A 21056-nucleotide genomic window follows, 5' to 3' on the forward strand; every position below is an offset into this window, starting at 1 on the left:
GGTGTTTTGGAGGAAAGTAGGGAGGGAGAGGGACTCCATAGGGCCCCGCTAACATTAATCACATTCCTAGACTTGAGAAGTACCACTCTCACCTCTGTTTTTCTAGCTGCTTCCTTGAGGATTACTAAAACGTTTGGGTCCCTATCTGTTTCTAGTTCCCCTTGGAGGGTGGAGAGGTTCCATTAAAGAAGCAGATGGGAATGATGATTGCTGTCTGAACCCCCGTCCCTCCCACTAAGAGTGTCCTGGGTCCAGCCAGCACAGCCTTCCATGGCCCACCTGCTGTCTGCACTGTTTTAGAAGTTGCCCCGCGACCAGAGTCCTCCTCAGCCCCAGATTCAGGCAGCTAAGCAGGAGCCTTCATTCCCTCCTGTCTTCCGGAGAGATGGCCAGGGCACCCTTGATCCTCTAAGGGTGTGCAAGTCAAGTCCAACCCTAACCTTAACCTTCTTGCGCCTAGTGACGATCATAGTGACTCTGAGGTGGGTGTGGAAGCAGGATGTACTGTTTTCCTCCAGGGCACCCCAAGCACCCTGCACCCAGAGCCTGTTGGAGTGTGTAACTCATGCCAAGTGCTTTACGCCTCAGGCCAGGTCCCCACGGAATATAGATACCCAGTGTCCCCCAGCCTCCATTGCCCACCTCATCTCTCAGGAAACAGGACACACAAAGCAAGTGTGTGGGTTTGCAGTCTCCCCCGCAGCCTCTCCACTGCAATTCATCCAGCGCTGGAATGTCTTTTCAAGTCGCTGCCCAATAAACTGCTTTCTCTTCTTCATCAGTCATGGCCAGCCCAATAAAGGTGTCAGCTCCTTTCTTGCTTCCTGATGCCTAACGACATGAAGAGCCCTGGTCTGTGGGTCCTGGTCAGAGAAAGGCCAGCTCAGTGGAGATGGAGCCACAGATGCAAGGGCCTTTCCAACGGGCACATAAATGGGGGACCCTGCAAAGACCGCAGGAGAATGGAGAGTAATGACTTGGTTGTTGCAGGCGGCCAGTGAGCAGGGATGCCCGCATCAGTTGCCTTACAGACGACGCTCCAAGGTCAGGGCTGCTACTCCAGGTGGTGGCACAGAGGGGCAGGGCCCAGTAAGCCAGCAGATGGTCAGTTACCTTTCCATTACCTCCTCGAAGAAAGTGGCATTTACCTGCTTTGTAAATGGAGGCTTTGACACACATCCAAGAGCACCATTAGCCATGAAAAAAGTCCACCGTAAACCAAGAGCCGTAGGTTTTGGTTTAAATTGAGAAGAGTGTTTTCAGTTCCTCTAAAATTTAGTCTTTGCCAGATGCTAACTTCAAGACCTACTGAGTATTTTTCTGTGTTTCTGACATTGTTAGGCACTGTGGGAAAACTATAATAGACCATTCTATTGGTCTGAGTTGCTTTCTGTTTCTTAGGCAAGACATGGACACTTTTGACAGTTAGGAAAGAACACACCCAAATGTCTATCAGCCAACAAGTAGATTCGTAAAATGTGGTATACTCACAAAAACTATTATTTGGCCACTAAAAGGAATAAAGTACATGAAACCACATGAAAAGAACCTTGAAAACATACTAAAAGAAAGGAGGACACACAAAAAAACTATATTGCACAAGTCCATTGATATGAACTACCTAATATAGGCAAATCTATAGAGACAAAGCAGAAAATGGTTGCCTAGGCTGGTGGAGGGGGAAGGGATAGTCAGTGACTGCTAATGGGTATGGGGTTTCTTTGGGGAGGTGATACAAATGTTCTAAAGGTAGATTGTGGTGATAGTTGCATTCTGTGACTATACTAAAAAGTATTGAATGATACACTATAAATGGGTGAATTTTATGATACGTGAGTTATATCTCAATAAAGATGTTTGAAAAAGCAATAGTGCAAGATGGCTTGGAATCAAATGCAAATTTGTGCTAATCAGATGGTAACTGTTTTTACAGAAAAGGAGGGTGGGCGTCTTGGATTGTGCACTTTGAGTAGGTGGGCAGGAGAGTTCTAGAGAGATGCCCAACAGCCTTGAGCAGAAGTCAGTTTTGTTGTGGCTGCAGAATACGGTTAGTGCAGAAAACAGCCAGACTTGGCATGGAAGGTGGGGAGAAGACGGTCGCATGGGGAGGAGGGGACAGACTGAGAGGAGCCCTGAAGGCAAAGCAGGGGTTGGAGTTCACCCTCTACACAGCCTTCGATATTGATCAGGAGAGTGAACCGGCTAGCACACCGTGGCCTGGAGCATCGGGCTGAGCTTGACCTCCAGGGACTGGGACAAGAAAGCTGGCTCTTGAGGCTTTATATAGATCATGCAGAAGAGTTCTGTGTGCATGTCCTGGCCAGGAAGAGTGGGGAGTTTCAGACCCAAGTGGAATCAGCCCAAGCTGGTCCCAGCAGAGCCAAGTCTCTCTCTGTTGCTTTCTTCTGGGGCAACGCCCGTGTTCTCCCTGCTACCTTTTTGTTTCTGGGACCTGTCAGAGGCTAAGAATTTGAGTTTACCGGAGTTTACTGTTTGACCAATGGCTGGTACAGATCATGAGCTGCAAAATATTTAATCAGTGAGGTCATTGCAGGAAAATGAGATTTGATCCATAGGAGCGTCTTCTGTTTCCCTAAGGGTCAAGTCTGAATGGCTTTTCTTCTGCCTCCTCTTGGCAAAACCACAAACCATTAAAATTGGAAAGAATAACTTTTTTTTTCCCCAAGACCCACAAAAGCTTATTTTTAATCAATGTGTGGTCTGCTCACCTTTGTGGTGTGCCTCTTGACCTGATTCACAAAAATAAGTGAGTTCGGGCCTAGTGGTTTGTTTCCAAACCCTTTTAAACCAGCACCTCCTTTTTGATGACTCAGTATTTACTACCTAGGATTTAAGACAGAGCCCTTGGGTCGAGGGGCACCCGGCCTGCAGCCGTGGCCTCTGAGCCTTGTCCGAGGCCCCCCCAAAAAGCTGCTGTTAGTCCCTGGTGCCCAGGACACATTTCATCAGTGAGGTTTCTAGCAGAAACCTGCTGGGGACTTCAGAAAGAGTGGGTTAAAATGAGATGGTGAGGGAGAAGCGGAGTTTGGAAGGGAAGACAACAGAGAGACAGTGCACCATTGTCAGATTATTCAGCAAGCCTTTGTTGGCAGCTCTTGTGGGCCAGGGCCCTCCTGGGTGATGGGGTTTAAAGGTAAATTTGACATGTTCCAACTCTGGCAACCTTATCAAGAAAGGGGCCTTTCCTCCAGGGTGACAAGTGTGAGGGGAGGGCCCCTGACCCAGACTGGGGTCAGAAAGGCCTCTGGGGCAATTTCCAGCCAGGCTGAGAACCAAAGGGTGGGTGGAGAGCCAGGCAGAGACGCCAGGGTGGCGGGGCCAGGTACCTTTCAGAGCCTCCCGAATCCGGTACCTGCAGGGGGGCTGCCAGCAAGCCTCTGATGCTAAACCAGGGGTAAGAAAGAAAGAAGGCTGCAGAAGGCAGTAGAAACCAGACAGGTAGGTGGTGGATGTGAGCTACCTCACATGTGTTGTTCTGGTGGAGGCCGGGCAGAGGGCAGAAGATGCCAGGGGCAGGCATGCAAGTGCTGAGAGCGACGGGGAGATGCGTTTCTCCACGTTAGTGTGGACGGGGTGTGCTTGGGAGAAGACGGATACGCCTGAGGCTGGCCTTGTCCTGTGTCCGGCCTCAGGCCTTCCTGTTGGTGCGAGTTCAGTGCTGATGGTCGAGAGGGGTGGGTGTGTGGGCCCCCGGACTCAGGGTGGGGTGGGGGAGCAGTGAGGGGGAGTGGATATGTGTGCCTGTGTGTCAGAGGAGGGCAGCGGAGAGGATGTTGGGGGCTTGAGACGGGGAGCCCTGCAGTGGGGCGAGGAGAAAGGAGCTTTGTGTGGAGCAGCTTTTGCTGCCAGGGCAAGTGTGGGTTTTGTGGCAGCTGCCGGCCTCCGTTCCTAATATAGTCAAAAGCTCCGAATCCTCTGGCCCAACACCTGTTAGCCAGAGGCTCCCCTGAGCTGACCTCTCCTCGGGCCGTCTCTCCCGCGTATACACCCTGTGCATCAGACTCCTTGCGGGGCTCAGAGCCCCCCCCCCCCGTACTGATCACTTGAATCTAGAACCCCGCCCATGACATGCTGCCGCCCACATGGGGGGCTGCTGCATTTTGGTGGGGGCTTGTTCCTGGGGAGAGGGGTGAGGCTGCCCCACCCGAAAGCGAACAGTGTGTTCCCCTGGGAAGCGGCTGCTCTTGGTAAAGAGCTGCGTGTGTGGGGAGGGGATGCTCTTAGACACACAGGGGTCCCGGGGAGGGCCAGAGCTGCCCCCCTTACCAAAAGATGGAGGGAAACCCACTCTGAACTGCTTAATGCTGCTGCAGCTGCTTCCTAACTTCGCCTCTGTCTTCCTTTGCCCTCTGGAGGAGTGGGGTGGATAGGAAGCATTGGGGGTGCCCAAGGAGCCAGCTGTCCCCCCGACTGACCTGCCACCCCAGCTCCGTACCCCGCCCCCCGGGGATGCTGCAGCTCTGTGCGGCCAGCATAATGCCTTTGTCTTTCCCCATCCCTCCTGCCCCCTTGCTCCCTCTGCCCTCCTCCTGGTCCCTGCGGCGGCTGCAGCCCAGCCCTGGGGAGCCCCCGTGGAAGTGGAGTCCCTCCTGGTCCACCCCGGTGACCTGCTGCAGCTCCGCTGTCAGCTGCGGGATGATGTTCAGAGCATCAACTGGCTGCGGGACGGGGTGCAGCTGGCGGACAGCAACCGCACGCGCATCACCGGGGAGGAGGTGGAGGTTCGGGGCTCCGTGCCTGCCGACTCAGGCCTCTACGCCTGCGTGACCAGCAGCCCCTCCGGCAGTGACACAACCTACTTCTCTGTCAACGTCTCAGGTGGGTAGCCAAGTCCACCCTCTGCCTCTCTCCACCCCTGCCTCCCTCTCTGCTGGTCTCAGGGGGAGGCCAGCCTCTTCCTCTGCCGTCATCCGCGCCCTCCCCTCTGCTGCAGAAGCTGCCACCCACTAACATTGCCCCCGCCCGCTGCGCGGCTTAGCTCTCAGGGGGTGACTCGGGGTGCTGACCTCGGGTTGGAGAGCGGAGGACTGCCTGGACCCACCTCGGGGCTGCTCGCTGATACCCCCCCCCGGGGGGGGGGGGCAGTGAGACATGGTGGTTTCTCCAGCACAGCCTGCCCAGGTCATCGGGGTGCCCCAGGGCTCAGGCTGCTTCCAAACTCTTGTTCCCTGGCCGATTGGACTTGGTGCTGGGCTTAGTCATCAGCACCCCCAGATTCATGGTGAGATCCCTGTGGGATAGTGGATGACCCAGTTGCACCACCGTAGTCATGGCTTGATGGGAGACACATGTTCTCTAGCTTCCAGACCTGTGTTACGGCAGCCAGGGAACCCTAGAGCTCTGTGATTTGGGGGACCTGCCACTTGTAGGATGTGACTTTTACAAAACCTTAGGACTGAGCCGAGTAGAGCTGGAATTCTCTTTGCACCACTTGTGCATCTCAGGCTGCGAGCCTGGCCTCTCCCCCGCCTGCCAAACATCCTCTAGAACACCCCTTCCCCAGCAGAGGGACGTGCCTCCTTCACTTCCCTCCAGATGCCCCCAAAACACTAGAAAGGACTGAGGAAAGATCTGTCACGAACCCTGGTGGGTGACCACACGCTCAAAGGGGTGGATACTTGTTGGGGGCAGGCATTGGCAGCTGCCTACTGTGTCGCGGGTTCCTGTCCACTGTGGTTGAGAAGTGCAGTTCCCTGACCTCAGCAGACATGTGCTAGAAACGTTGCAACTCCAGAGAGTTCAGCCCAGGGCTTCGGAAATGGCTTCTGGCCACAGTGCCTCGATCTGTCTGGGTTTCCAACGGAGGGTTCAGATGCCCTGGCTGCTGGTTCTGAGATGCGGCGTGAGCCTCTGAGTGCAGGGTGGAGTTAGGTTAAAGAGAACCCCACCTGTCCGTGATGGAGCTGCCCTGGGCAAAGGCTTCGGGGAAGGGAAGAGCAGTGTGTTGGGGTCGGCAGAGGAGGGGGACAGGCACAGGGCATGCAGTTCTTACATAAACCGTGTCTGTCCCGCAGAGGGACGGACACTGAGGGAGGCTCTGTGGGGAGTGGTCGCCGTGGTCGCCTGTTACTGGACTGGCCCTCGTGCTCCCGGGGTGGCTGTGGACTGGATGCAAGCCGCAGCCTCTTTTCCTGGGGGAGGGACCTCAGTGCTCCCTCCCTCTTGCCCTAGATGCGCTCCCCTCGTCGGAGGACGACGATGACGACGATGACTCCTCTTCCGAGGAGAAGGAAACAGATAACACCAAACCAAACCGTATGCGTGAGACACTGTTTCCTTCCTTTCTGGCCTCCAGGCCCGGGGGTTGGGTTGGAATGGAAAAGGGGGAGCTTGGGCAAACGACTGGAGAAGGGAGGGGTAGCTGGGCACATGGGGTCACGACGCTTGGCCCGGGGGACCTCCCCTCCGGGGTCCAGACCAGTGCGGGCATCGTTCACAGGTGGCGACCAGGTGGGTGGGGCCTCCCCGAGCCTGACCAGGCCCTGTCTGTCTCTGCTCTCCCTGGGCAGCCGTGGCTCCGTACTGGACGTCACCAGAAAAGATGGAAAAGAAACTGCACGCGGTGCCAGCTGCCAAGACAGTGAAGTTCAAATGCCCTTCCAGTGGGACCCCGAACCCCACGCTGCGCTGGCTGAAAAACGGCAAAGAATTCAAGCCTGACCACAGGATCGGAGGCTACAAGGTACCTGGGTTTTTATGAAAGCTGGAGTAAGGCGGGCAGGAGACGCTGCTTAGAAAATCCTTACTTATATGCCTTTAATTGTTTTAAATAAAATTTTCAAATACTAAAAAAACAAATAAACTTAAATCTTTTTAGTCTTTTTTTTTCCCTATGTATGTGATTTTTACATGGTCAGTCACATTGTCTATCTAATTTCTTGCCAGTTGTTAACATTATGAATCTTTTGCCATGTATTTGAAAGATAATTTTTCATGCCTTTATAATATCCCAGTATTAATTGTCCCATAATTTAATGAACTATTTTGTGATACTAGTTATTTTCCAGTTTTGCATTGCTGTAAATAATGTTACGGTGAATATCTTTGTAGTTAAGTCTATGTCAGTATTTTAAAATATTTCTCTTTAGGGACAGATTGCTGGAAGTTACTAGAGCAAAGTATAAGCATTTTTAAGCTCTTGATGCATGTTACCCAATTCCTTTTTTTTTCCCTAATAAAGTTAGGTAATTTTATTCATTTGTTCACTTATTCATTTTTTACACCAACATTTCTTGGATGCACGTCTTTCCAGAAAATGTATTAGGCAGTAGAGTTCAAAGTGCAATGGGAAGACATAAAATTTTACTGTGACATTTGCTCTAATGGAAGATGATGTAATGAGTAGGGGTGTGATTTTTTTTTTCATTTTATTTTATTGTGGTAACAGTTACTTTCTTAAAAGGGAAAATGAATTCGCCCTCCCATAGCAGAGTATGAGAATGATAAACTGGCTATACTTTTGCCAACAAATTTGACAGGTGAGAGTATCATTGTTCTCTGTGGGCTACTTTGCTTAGGAACAAACTTAGAATTTTCATGTGTTCCTAAGTGGTTTCCATTTCTTGTTGTGGAAATGTTCAAGTCCTTTGCCCGTTTATAATTCTAGGAAAAACGTCATCTAACCCTCCTTTAAACCCTGTGATCATTCTCACCATCCCTGTTTCTCTCCCATCTCACCTAGCTGCTCTTTTCTCATTAATCTTGCATAAGAAAAGTAGAGGAGGGGCTTCCCTGGCGGTCCAGTGCCTAAGACTCCTTGCTTCCAAAGCAGGGGGCCTGGCTCTGTCCCTGATCAGGGAACGTGATCCCACATGCCACAACCAAGAGCCGGCGTAACCAAAATACATAGATATTAAAAAGGAGAAGCAGAGGAAATCAGAAAAACAAACTGTATATAAAGTAACTCAGCCGGCACTTGCTGTGTGCAGCACCCTGTGCTCTGGGTCTTATGAGGCAGCGTCCATCTAATGGGAGCACTGCACCAGTGAGGCCCAGAGGGATGAGAGGACAGGACGTGGACTGTGAAACGTCTCGTCAAGGGTGGACACGGCTGGACTCTTAGCGGGACACTGCTCTGGCACAAGAGCAGTGTGGACAGGGATGCAGTGTTGGGAAAGCTCCCAGTGTATCTGGGAGGGCTCCAAAGGCACGTTTGTCCAGATTGCAGATGGCCTTGGCCGTGGCGGGCAGACTTTCCGAGTCCTCACACCCCTCTGCCTGATGCCTTCTTGCAGAGTGTGAGTGGGCTGGGATGATGGTCCCTAGCTCCCTGTCCAGCCGGGCTGCGTGCTCTGATTGGAGGGTGCATGGCTTCTGCCCACCTTTCCCTCCACACCCGCAATGGGGCCCTTTGGCATGTTTCCCCTCAGGTCCGTTATGCCACCTGGAGCATCATTATGGACTCCGTGGTGCCTTCGGATAAGGGCAACTACACCTGCATCGTGGAGAACGAATACGGCAGCATCAACCATACCTACCAGCTCGATGTCGTGGGTAAGAGGGTGGCGACAGGAGGAGGAGTTTGGTGGAAGGAGCAGGGATGCGGAGAACACAGCCTGGGAGCCAGGTTCACTTAGGGGTGGAGTCAGGATGCTGTGGCATCTATTAGCTCCGTCACCTTCCTTTTTCACACCTCCCTTTTCTTATCTGTCAGTAGAGTTGGGAGGATCAGTGGTACCACAGATTCATTGTAAAGGGAAGGGTGCTGTTGAGTCTCTCTTGCAGGAGTTGACTGGCATAGTAGTGGTTAATCTAGCTTAATAGTAGCTACCATTCCACAGATGCGAGTGGTCTGCCGGGTACAGTAAATACACCACAGGCAATTCTTCTAGCACCCTGCAAGGCAGGTGCTGTTGTTCCCATTGTACAGAGGAACACACTGAGGCTCAGAGAGGTCAGTCCACACAGACTCCAGGCACTGCATGAGACACTAGGAAGATCGCCGTGCCTCTTGGTGCTGTGGTGCAGCCTCTGCCTTCCAGAGGCTCTGAATCTCATTCTCTGGTGACCTTAAGGTAAAGAGTTTCACAGCCAGGGTTCTGCGTTGGCTTTAAGGATATGGTATGCAGAGAAGCTTCTGGGGAATTCCCTGGAGGGTCAGTGGTTAGGACTCAGTACTTTCCCTACCATGGCTCGGTTCAGTCCCTTGTTGGGGAACTAAGATCCTACGAGCCATGCAGTGCAGCAAAAAAAATTAATAATACAAGCTTGTGATCTAGGAGGTCCGGGGTAGGATCTGAGGGTCAGTGTTTCTAACAGGCTGGTGAAGCTGGTGCTGCAGTACCCAGACCACACTTTGAACAGCAAGAGTCTGAGTGGCTGTGGGTTTAGTTACAGGCAGGTAGCCTGGGCTTGGTCCGGGAATGCATCTCTGTGCTGGTCCTTAGGATACTGTCAGCATTCCAGCCAGGAGTAGCCACGGCAGGGCCTGACGACCCTTTCCCATCCCGTGCCCCCCCAGAGCGGTCCCCTCACCGGCCCATCCTGCAGGCGGGCTTGCCGGCCAACAAGACGGTGGCCCTGGGCAGCAATGTGGAGTTCATGTGCAAGGTGTACAGTGACCCGCAGCCCCACATCCAGTGGCTGAAGCACATCGAGGTGAACGGGAGTAAGATTGGGCCGGACAACCTGCCTTATGTCCAGATCTTGAAGGTAATCCTGGCTCCGGTCTCCGTGGGCTGGGCTCGGGGAAGGAGGCCTGTATCTCCTGGGGCCCAGGTGGCTGGGGTCTGGCTCAGTCCCTGCGATCGGGCCCCGGTCCTTCTGCTGGGTCCAGGCTCCATCTTACGTGGGCCCCTGGCCACTTTCCAAAGGACCAGTGGCAGGTCATGGGTGAAGGCTCGTAGGACGCTGAGGGCTGGGGGTGAGCACTGCTGGCTTCTAAAGAGCTTGGACGGTGACCGTACCCAGGCTTTCGGGTCAGCTTCTCTGGGAAGGCATTGGCACTCTGCTCTCCCACTGCCCACCACCACAGCCTTCCCAGCAAGCGTCTCCTAGTCTCTGCCCTGCTTCCTGAGTCACATCCTTTCTGGCACATGGGCTGATGCCAGGCACGGTTTAGCTTAGGTAGGGCTGGAAAAGCCGAGGCCATGGGTCAGTCCTCAGCGGTTTCAGGAGTAATGGCACTTTCTTTTTTTCCTCCCACTCCCAGACTTCGAATGTCCCTGAATGCTCCATTAATCCAGGGAAGCTAATTGCCTAATTCTCCAGTGGATCTTGCAACAGGAAGTAACCAGAAGCTGGGAACCTGCTTTCCCTCCTGGTCCCAGCCTTAGACCTCCTCCTCCCTGGCTTGGCTGTTCCAAAGATTTCCCAGCCAGCCACCACGCGCCTCACCTTGGGCACTGAAATTGCCGTGTAGGAAGTGGGCCCGGGGCCTTGGACCTTGGCTGCTGTCTCCATTGGCAGTCTCTGCCCTCTTCCTGGAGGAGGGGGTTTAACACAAATGAAACATTTGCTTGGGGCAATGATTTTTTTCATTCAGTTTGTTTTTCAGTCACATGGATTTTTAAAGTCCACTTTTTTATCCTGCTAATGAGGGAAAGAGGATAAGTGTCACCTCAGCCTCTTGCCTTAGCTCCTGGGCCCACCTTAACACCGCACGGGAGCAAATACGGCCACATCTCTGTGTTGGCCCAACTGACGGCATGTCGTTGGTCTGTTCCAGCATTCGGGGATAAATAGCTCGGATGCGGAGGTCCTGACCCTGTTCAATGTGACAGAGGCCCAGAGCGGGGAGTATGTGTGTAAGGTTTCCAATTATATTGGTGAAGCTAACCAGTCTGCGTGGCTCACAGTCACCAGACCTGTGGCAAAAGGTAACGGGGAGCTGGAGGGGCCCCTGTGCTGGGGGTTGATGGAGGCCCCGAGCTGCCAGGGCAGCTGTGGGGAGGCCAGCGCCCCACTCTCCCTGTGAGCCTGCTGTTTCTAGTGCCCGGAGCCATGGAAAAATACCCGGCCTGGGTGGCTGGATTGGTTCGGTTCTGTGTTGGTGTCACCCCTCTGTGCCTTGTGTGTGTTCTTGGCTGCGTGTGGGGTGCGTCCTGGGTGATCCTGGAGACTGAGGGTCCGAGTGATGGAGAGGAGAGAGGACCAGCGTCTATAGCGATGTGTGTGGGGGGAATGTGGGTGTGTGTGTGAGTGTGTGTGTATGGGATGGGGGGGTATGTGTGTGGGAGGGTATTTGTGTGGGTGTGAGTGTGGGGGGTGAGAGTGTGTGTGTGGGGTGTGTGTGTGTGTGACTGGGGAGGTGTGGGTGTGTGGGGGGGCTGTGTGTGTTGGCTGTGTGTGTGTGGGGTGTGGGGGGTATTTGTGTGGGGGTGAGTGTGGGGGGGTGAGAGTGTGTGTGGGGTGTGTGTGTGACTGTGGGGAGTTGTGTTTGGGGGTATGTGTGTGGTGGGGGTATATGTGTGTGTGGGGTATTTGTGTGGGTGTGAGTGTGGGGGGGTGAGAGTGAGGGAGTGAGAATGTGTATGGGGGCTGTGTCAGTGTGTGTGTGGAGTGTGTGAGTGTGTGGGATGTGGGGGGGTATGTGTGTGGGTGAGTGTGTGTGTGTGGGTGAGTGTATGTGTGTGTGACTGTGGGATGTGTTTGTCTGAGGGTGTAGAATGGGGGTATTTGTGTGGGTGTGAGGGTGTGTGTGTGGGGGTGAGTGTGGGTATGAGTGTCTGTGAGGCTGCAGCCAGCCCCCTCCGTCCCTCGTGTGTGTCCCCTCCGGAAACCAAACAGCCCCCGCGCCGGCCCATTTCTCCATGCGCTCGCGCCGCATGCGGGGCTGGGCCGGGGCTGCTGCGCCTGGTGACGGGTGTAACCAGCCATCCGCGTCGCGCCGTCAGGTCTGCCGAGTTCCTCCTCAGGCTCTCACCCTCTTCCTCTAACAGGTTTCTCGCTGCCTGGTGATTTTTGTCTGTCCGTTGTTGCAAAGGAGACGCTGGGGAACCTTTCTTCCTCTGGTTATTTTTTTCTTCCCCCTTTCCTCCTCCTGGTTCCCTCTCTGAGAGGTCTCCGGTCCCGGGCTTGTCCATGTGGCTTCCGTTGTCTCTTCTAGACGGCCGGAGTTAACACCACCGACAAAGAGATGGAGGTGCTGCACTTAAGGAATGTCTCCTTTGAGGACGCGGGGGAGTATACATGCTTGGCGGGTAACTCTATCGGACTCTCCCATCACTCTGCATGGCTGACCGTTCTGGAAGGTATACACTGTCCTCCTCCTCTCGATGTCCTGCCCTCGCCAGGGCCACGGGGGGAGCATGCATCGCAGGGTCGGGGGAGACACAGAGCCGGGCTCCATACGCAGCACGTGGCTCCAGCAAGTCATCCGGCCTGTCATCTGGCCTCATGGATCGAACCTTCTCAGCTCACCCCGGAGCCTTCCTCCTGGTGCAGGATCTCAGATTGCTCTCACTTGTGGGCCTGCCTCCATCTCTCCCCCGGGTCGGAGCGATACATGCATGGGGTCTGGATCTAACCTGCAGCTGGGCTCTCCTCCAGGGCAGGCTCCTTCCCTCCTCGCGTCCAGCAGTCTTCCTTTATCGCCAGCCCCCGGAAGTCTCCGAGAGGCTCCCCCTGTAACTGAATATAGGTGCTCTGAAGGGAGGGGCTTGCCGCTTGGAAGCACCAATGCTCTCCGCCTTCCCCCTTGCTGATCTCAGTGGGCGAGGTTCCTCCAGACCCAGACAGAGGACTTGAGCTGCTTTGAGCGAGTCCTTTCCCAGGCATCGCAGGGGGCTCAATGGTGCCCGTTTATCCTCTTTGGCTCCCAGTGTAGCTCCTCTCCAGAGGGGGCCGTGGAGGTAGGGCCAGGAAGGCAGGAGCCTGCAGCCTGGGCAGGGTGGTGGGCTGGTGGCCTCGGGGCTGGAGCTGGGCGCGGCGCTGCTCATCCTGGGACTCTGGTCTCTTTCCTCGTCCCTCTCGTCCTCTGATAACGCACGCCCACTGGAGGCGCGTAAGCGTTTTCTGCTTTTTTCCTCATCACTGTCTTTGTCCTGTGTTGTGCCTCCCGGTGGATGGTCTCTGTTTCTCCACGCTGGGGAAAGAGAAAAACAGAAACGCTTCTCCGTTATCAGCTCTGCCGTCCCTTGTTGCACCTTGGGGAGTTCTCTTTGGGCTGGTTTGGGGTCATGCCTGGGCCTCCTGGGGGAGGTCCTCGGGGTGCTGGCCCCTGTGGCCAGCAGGGGTCTTTAATAGGGGAGGGGTGGGGGAAGGGATGTCCTGCTGGATGGGACCCTCCCCACCTCCGTGCGAGAGGGAAAGAGGCTTGAGTTGCCTGGGCTTCAGTGAGGGTGGGAGGCGGGAGAGTCTGAATGGAGAAATGAATAAAACCCTCTCCCTGAATTTGCTCAGTGTGAGGAGTTAGACCTGTGAGTAGAAGTCTTAAGAGATGTTTCCATGTTTATCTGTAATAATCCAGACATTTGCAAGCAAAGTTCTGTCTGCAGTTTGGCTAGGTGTAGACGTTTTCATGTCTGACCTGATAGAGATGACATAGGCAAAGCTGAGCAATGAAGTTGGGACATATGCTGGTTTTCTTCTTTCCTCCCTGCATCATTGTCTTTGCGTTATGAGTGCCACTGGATGCCAGGCGCTGTGGCCTGCAGACATAGATGAGGTGCCACCTGGGCCCTCGGGGTACCCCTGGGCCATCAGTAATGGAAGACCAACGGATCGTTCGCTGTCCCATGATAGGTGTTGACCCAGTGCTCGGGCATTGTGGAGGAGGGCCGTGTGTCCATGGGAACACTGAGTGGCATCTAGCGTGCGTGAGTGCTCAGCTGTCTCTTGCAGGGCACCAAGTACCCATCCAGTCCAGCAGTCCCTGAGCCAGCAGGGCTCCTGAGTTCATGGGCATGGGCTTCGGCTAGCAAGATACAGTCCATCTGGGGATTCAAGTCAGGGTCAGGGAGCCTCACAGATCCCAGGATGTCTGCTGTGTGCTGTGTCAGGACCCCAATCCCATCTAGGACCTAGCTCAGTTTGTCTCTAACCCAAAGACTCCCAGAGTTTAGGAGATGGATGTTGAGTTTCTTAGGGAGCCGGGACCCTAGTGGACCAGCCCTGCCCTGAGCCCACTAACGTCCTGTTCACGCTGACCCAGCCCTGGAAGAGAGACCGGCGGTGATGACCTCGCCGCTGTACCTGGAGATCATCATCTACTGCACGGGGGCCTTCCTCATCTCCTGCATGGTGGGCTCTGTCATCATCTACAAGATGAAGAGCGGCACGAAGAAGAGCGACTTCCACAGCCAGATGGCCGTGCACAAGCTGGCCAAGAGCATCCCTCTGCGCAGACAGGTAACAGAAAGTAGACGGGGGGTTCGCACGCTCTGCCTCACCCTGTGCATCCTCCCTGCACCCCAGGGGGGTCTGCGGGACCCGCCGCAGGGTCCCTACTTCAGACTTTGGTGTCCGGCTTCCAGGTGGCAGCAGGAGAGTGTCCTAAGTGCTTGGGGTCAGGCTCCAAGTTCTTCTGGCTGATGAATCCTGTGAGCCCATCTTACCTCAACCACAGCGCCCTGCTCAGCCAGCCTGGGGACTGGGAGATGGTCCTCACTGGGCTGAATGCCCAGCTGATATTATGAATCTGAGCTTCCCCTGAGGGCCCATTAGGGATGCAAAGGTACAGAGGAGAGGAGCTGAGCTGGGTCCCAAGATGCCATCTCGCTCCTGTGCGCCCACCTCCCATCCCAGGAGATGGAACAGAGGGTGAAGGTGCGTGAAATGAGAAAAGGAGGCAGGCTTCGCTCTGAGCCATGCTAATTCTGGAAGGGGCATCAGGAGTCAGGAACCCCTCATCCACAGCAGGGTTTTCACATAAGAATGAGGACAGGAAGAGAGTTGCTCTTGCAGTGACAAGTTACAGAATGTCAGGCTGTCACACTCATGTGAAAGGTGAGTAATCCAAAACCCAGAAAGGCAAGTTTGTGGCAAATGTTAAGTCAGTGTTAGAACCTCGGTCTTCCGACCTCCTGTGGCCTTTCTGCCTGTGTTGGGGAGGGAGCCCCGGATGCCAGGTCCACACCTCTAACTTTAGCAACAAGGCCTGAGCGGGGAGGGGAGGGACCTGCCGCTGCTCCCCTGTCCCTTCTGGAAGGGTGACCCCACGCCTCCCTGCAGGTGTCAGCCGACTCCAGCGCATCCATGAACTCTGGGGTCTTGCTGGTTCGGCCCTCACGTCTCTCCTCCAGCGGCACCCCTATGCTGGCCGGGGTATCTGAATACGAGCTTCCTGAAGACCCTCGCTGGGAGCTGCCTCGGGACAGGTAACCGCCCCCGCCCCCCCAGCTCGTTATTCTAACGGGGGCAGTGGTGTGGGCTCAGACCTTCAGGGGAGCATCCAGAAGTGACTGCCACTGTCTGCTCTTAGTCAAAGGAACTGGAGGTGGAGGGGGAGTGGGGGTTCCTGTCAGGTTTGAACATTACCACCCTAGCTTATCCCACCCTTTGTTTCCCTGAAGACTGGTTTTAGGCAAGCCACTGGGAGAGGGCTGCTTTGGGCAGGTGGTGTTGGCGGAGGCCATCGGGCTGGACAAGGACAAACCCAACCGTGTGACCAAAGTGGCCGTGAAGATGCTAAAGTGTATGTGGTGCCTGTGTCCCTGCAGAAACGACCCCCTTCCCTTTCCAAGCAAACTCTGGGCCTCAGGCTATTACCTGCACCTGCTCCACAGCCTGCTTAGGTTGTCCTGGAGTTGGGGGGGCATTGCACACCCCGCCATCTCACCATGACCTCACTTTGTTCCTTGGCGTCTGTCATCAGTTGGTGACCCCAGATCCTTTTTTTTTTGGCAACACTGGCAGCTCTCATAAGAGGGAAGGGGAGATAAATTTGGATGTGAAAAGGAGAGAGGAGGGACTTCTGGCAGTCAAGCGGTTAAGTCTCTGCACTTGCTCTGCAGAGGAGATCCCACATGCCCTGTGGTGCCGCCAAAAGAAAAAAAAAAAAGCCAAGGAGCGGGGGCGCATAAAGAGAGAAGCAAGTCCCAGAGGAAAGGGACCCCTGGGTGTTCACCTCATCCCCCTCCCTTAGTTTTTGTCCTGTCGGCCTTCCTTCCGACACAAGTGCTTCTCCACCCCTTTCTCTGCTTTGTCCACGCAGCGGATGCAACAGAGAAAGACCTGTCAGACCTGATCTCTGAGATGGAGATGATGAAGATGATTGGGAAACACAAGAACATCATCAACCTGCTGGGGGCCTGCACACAGGACGGTGGGCGCCTCGCCTGTGGGATTCCACCCATTGCGGGGAAGGGCTCAGGCAGGCACTCAGGCTGCTGCCATCTGTCTGTCAGGGAGAAGATGCCTAGCTGGGACATCAGGCATCGGGCATCTCTTAGCCACAATGAGGGAAGCCGGGGGGGCGGAGAGGCCGGTTTAGCTATAGTCAGAATGTGTTTCTTGGGGTCTGGCCCGATGCCCATGGGGGTTCATCTGCGAGTCCAGGCACCTGGATCCACGCACACCGTGTGGCCAGAACAGGTGACTTGCTGCGGTCGAGGTCAGGGCTCTGGCCCCAGCTTTGCTTGGGAATGTCCTGGACTAGGCTGAGAAGAATGACTGCCCTTGCTTTCTTTGGGGAGTGAGATGTATTTCTGGGTTTGGGGAACACGCTCGCGATGTGCCTTGGGGTTCCTCCGGGCGAGGCTCAGCACGTGCACCTGCCCAGCAGCCCTGACAGCCTCTGCACACCCGTGTCCCCAGGTCCCCTGTACGTCATCGTGGAGTACGCCTCCAAGGGCAACCTCCGAGAGTACCTGCAGGCCCGGAGGCCGCCAGGGCTGGAGTACTGCTACAACCCCAGCCACCACCCTGAGGAGCAGCTCTCCTCCAAGGACCTGGTGTCCTGTGCCTACCAGGTGGCCCGAGGCATGGAGTATCTTGCCTCCAAGAAGGTGTGGCTCCTGACGGCTCCCCTGGGTAGCGTGGGACCCCGGGGGGTGGCGGGGACATCAGAGCCAGGAGACCTACGTGGCCTTGAGGCCTCGGGATTGGGCTGGACCAGTGTGAAGTTAGAATGATGATGCCTCAGCTGTAACCGGTTACAGGAAGGAGATGCGGTCCTGTGAGAGTTAGGTGCAGCTTGGGGTGCTGGGTAAATGGTGCTTTGTTTGAGCCCAGCCCTGTATGGATGTGCTTGGCCGGGGAGACAGGGCGTCCCCATGAGAGCTCATGCACACTGGACAGAGAGGGGTTCAGCTCACTGCCTGCAGGTTGAAAGCCAAGCACTGGGAGGGAAACATACTTTGACGGTTTGCTGAAGTGATTGGGTGGCCCAGAGCTGGGGGTGTTTGGATGTCTGGCTTTGACCTAGAGGAAGGGGACCCTGTAGCAGGAAACTGGCCAGTTCAGGGGGCCGAGGGGTGGGGCAGGCAAGGGCCGGTGAGGGCAGTGGGCCCACCGGTGGCTGCTGACCCTCCCCTGTGCCCCACCTCCACCCCCCCAATCCCTCTGGTCCTCCGGGCCCAACAGTGCATCCACCGGGACCTGGCCGCCAGGAACGTCCTGGTGACGGAGGACAACGTGATGAAGATCGCGGACTTCGGTCTAGCTCGAGACATCCACCACATCGACTACTATAAAAAGACAACCAATGTAAGTGTGGGCGCCGCCCTTCCTCTGCCCCAGGACTCTGAGCCGCTGGGCTACCCCTACCCCGACTGGCTGGGTGGGCGGGTGAGCTGGGTCCAGCCCTACCTCCGCCCCTGCCTGCCCCGGGCCACCCCAGTGTCCCCGTGCTGCTTGCAGGGCCGACTGCCCGTCAAGTGGATGGCACCGGAGGCCTTGTTTGACCGGATCTACACCCACCAGAGCGACGTGTGAGTCTGAAATAAGCAGTTGCTGGGGAGAGTTTCCAGGGTGGTACAGCCCCGCATCCTGTTTCAGAAAATGAACTAAACGTTGCCCCTTCACTTTGTTTCCAGAGGTTGACGGGCCATGGTCCCCTGGGGTCGAGGACTTGGGGGGAGAGGTGGTGAGGTCAGTGGGGGGCCCTAGCTCTGCGCCCACAACGCTCATCCACAGGTGGTCTTTTGGGGTGCTCCTCTGGGAAATCTTCACTCTGGGCGGCTCCCCATACCCTGGGGTCCCCGTGGAGGAGCTTTTCAAGCTGCTGAAGGAGGGTCATCGTATGGACAAGCCCAGTAACTGCACCAACGAGCTGTAAGCCTGAGAAAAGATGCCTGGGGTCCTGGGCTGGGCCCTGGGGGCGGGCTGGGCTCGGGGCGTAGAGGGAGGAGTAGGAGGCGCGCAGCCAGCCGCCCGCGGCCCCTCCGCCCTGAGCCTGTCCTCTCCCCCCACCCCGACCTCGTCATCCTGCCCCAGCTACATGATGATGAGAGACTGCTGGCACGCAGTCCCCTCTCAGAGACCCACCTTCAAGCAGCTGGTGGAAGACCTGGACCGCATCGTGGCCTTGACCTCCAACCAGGTGAGGCGGCCCTTCCCAGAACCTGTGTGCCGACCGGCCCGAATTCTCGCGGGATTCATCCCTAGTTCTCGCGGGACTCATTCCGAGTTCTCGCGGAATGAATCCTACCGCCGCGGGAAGCAGAGTGCGGGTCCTGCATGTTTTTGTCTCCGCCCTCAGGAGTACCTGGACCTGTCAATGCCTCTGGACCAATACTCCCCCAGCTTCCCCGACACCCGCAGCTCCACCTGCTCCTCCGGGGAGGATTCCGTCTTCTCTCACGAGCCCTTGCCCGAGGAACCCTGCCTGCCCCGACACCCGGCCCAGCTGGCCAACGGCGGACTCAAACGGCGCTGACTGGCCCCCATACCCCGCACCCCTCCCCGGACTCCATCCTCAACTGTGGCCCCGCCCCTCCTCCCGCTGGACTCGCTGCCTCCCCTGCGCTCTGCTGGCCGGCCTCCCTGAGGCCCGCACGCCCGAGCTCCCCTCCTCTCCTCACAGCCTGACAGAGGAGCAGGGAGGCCGGTCCTTGCTGACGGCTACTACGCGGCCTGCCAAACGTTGGACCAAGACCCCCTCCTTGCCGCCTGGAGGGTCGGGCAGTGGGGGCCGAGCCGCCCTCGAGCGAGAGCCGACTTAGCTTTCCTGCATTGGTTTTGCCTGCTCTGCGCAGCCCATGTGCCCGTGTTTTGGTGGCAGGTCCTCGGGCTACAGCGGGAGTTGGGTGTAGAGGTGGTCAGCGCTCGGGCCTCCGCAGAAGGCGACCTCTGTTCCAGACGGATAGTGCCAGTGGCTTATTGATTCCGATACTAATTTGCTTTGATGACCAAATATCTGGTACCCGAGGGTGGGGACGCAGAGGCCGGGAGCCGGCGGCGTGGCCCTGGGGCCCAGCCCCAAAGCAGGGGCTCTGTACATAGCTACGAAGAAAACACAAAGTGTATAAATCTGAGTATATATTTACATGTCTTTTTAAAAGGGTCGTTACCAGAGATTTACCCATTGGGTAAGATGCTCCTGGTGGTTGGGAGGCATCAGTTGCTATATATTAAAAAAAAAAAAAAAAAAGAAAATGTTTTTAAAAAGGTCATATATTTTTTGCTACTTTTGCTGTTTTATTTTTTTAAATTATGTTCTAAACCTATTTTCAGTTTAGGTCCCTCAATAAAAATTGCTGCTGCTTCAATTTTATACGGGCTGTGTGACACGGGAGAGGAGGCCGGCTGTGAAGGAGCGAGGCTGCCGGGCTCTGGGGCTGGCTGTCCCAAGGTCTCTTCCCCATGGGTCCTTCTCCGAGGCCTCAGGACAGCCCTCCTTCCTCTGCCGGGCTTTGGGAAAGAAGGCAGGTAGGGGTCACTGGGCCCAGGGCCAGGCCCCACCGCCCCCTCCACCATACGTTTCCTTGGGGGGAATGTGGAGCCTCTGGGGTCTGAGAGTCAGACAGGGAGGTGAGGGCCCAGCTCCGAAGAGCCAGGAGTGGGGCTGAAGTGATGAAGAGGCAGGTCATGGATGGTTTGACCCTGGGCGGCAGGTACTCAGACCTAGGAGAGTGGCTGCTCCTCTGTGTGGATATGGTTCTGCCTGTGCTTCTGTGTCCAAGGAGGACCTGTTACCTAAGACCAGCTTTACACCCAGAGCCCTGGCTTCAGGTTTCTTGTCTCCCAGGCTATTCTGCCTACCCACCCCCACCCCGCCAATACCATTCTGAATTCGAGTGATCAGACCACGTGTGCTAGGGCTAGCACTTGGCCTCCTCCAGTTCTTCCCATAGGAACTCTACCCCAGCCCTAAGGAAAAGGAAGACATTCTGTGAAGGTGCATTTTGGCTGCTGGGGAATTTTCTTCCTCTGCCACCTGCTGGTTATCTCTCCCCCCACCAAGTAGGTGCCGGCTCTTTGGAACCTTAGGGCTCAGGCTGTTGGTTCACAGCCTCTGCCCCCAAAGCTTGCCCTTTGCTGGATCCCTTCTAAGTATAAAAGCAAGTCGAGTTTCGTTTGGGAAGAATGGGGTTGCTCCTGAAGTTTCCTTTCTGAGCTGTTTCTTGGCCCCTTCTAGTGTTGGCTCATTATAAAGTTCTGTTTTCTGCTGAGTAGCTCTGTGAATATGCAACTATCAACATACTCTGATATGTGTTCACGTTTAAGGAGGGCATATACTAGTGAAGAACAGAATCAGGAAATGAACTTTAGCTTTTAAAACCATTTGTGGGACAGCTTGTAGTGGCGCCTTTCCTTGTAAAATACTGATGATAGTTTGGGCCCAGGGTCGTGTGAGTGGACGGTCACTCTTTCACAAAGGGCTTTGCGTGCCTTCAGGAGAGGCAGTGGGGCACAGCTCACTGTTGCTGTAACGGTGATGTCCTTGCTGTTACTACTCTAATCACCCATGAATTTCCCGAGAGACTGAGCTGTCAAATCAAAGATAGTGAAATTGACCTGAGAGAAAATGAAATGGCCATTTTACTTAGCTGACCGGATTAGGTCTCTTGAGGAAAGAGATCCAGTTTATCTAATGAAGATGTCATCCTGTCAAGGCACGGAGTCTGTCTGGTTTCCTGAGGGTTAAAAGATGAGGGCCGGAGCATCGGTCGATACCACCTTCCCGCCCTTTCTAATTGCCACAGGCCAGGGGT

The 21056-nt window shown here is 55.4% G+C and overlaps 1 protein-coding gene across 1 annotated transcript in view; it reads left to right on the plus strand.

The window, feature by feature from the left end:
- Positions 1 to 19468, plus strand: part of FGFR1 (fibroblast growth factor receptor 1) — a 49505-nt gene extending 30037 nt beyond the window's left edge. The window contains exons 3-18 of the mRNA XM_068972094.1: positions 4573 to 4839; positions 6193 to 6282; positions 6531 to 6703; positions 8391 to 8514; positions 9482 to 9672; positions 12068 to 12212; positions 14114 to 14310; positions 15133 to 15278; positions 15474 to 15595; positions 16115 to 16225; positions 16717 to 16907; positions 17485 to 17607; positions 17761 to 17831; positions 18037 to 18174; positions 18337 to 18442; positions 18602 to 19468. Of these exons, the coding sequence (XP_068828195.1) occupies positions 4573 to 4839; positions 6193 to 6282; positions 6531 to 6703; positions 8391 to 8514; positions 9482 to 9672; positions 12068 to 12212; positions 14114 to 14310; positions 15133 to 15278; positions 15474 to 15595; positions 16115 to 16225; positions 16717 to 16907; positions 17485 to 17607; positions 17761 to 17831; positions 18037 to 18174; positions 18337 to 18442; positions 18602 to 18778 (2372 nt within the window). The 3' untranslated portion in view covers positions 18779 to 19468. The remainder of the gene's footprint in view (positions 1 to 4572; positions 4840 to 6192; positions 6283 to 6530; positions 6704 to 8390; positions 8515 to 9481; positions 9673 to 12067; positions 12213 to 14113; positions 14311 to 15132; positions 15279 to 15473; positions 15596 to 16114; positions 16226 to 16716; positions 16908 to 17484; positions 17608 to 17760; positions 17832 to 18036; positions 18175 to 18336; positions 18443 to 18601) is intronic.
- Positions 19469 to 21056: the final 1588 nt, after the last annotated feature.

Source organism: Capricornis sumatraensis, chromosome 4 (assembly GCF_032405125.1).
Source record: "Capricornis sumatraensis isolate serow.1 chromosome 4, serow.2, whole genome shotgun sequence".
Taxonomy (NCBI): Eukaryota; Metazoa; Chordata; class Mammalia; order Artiodactyla; family Bovidae; genus Capricornis; species Capricornis sumatraensis.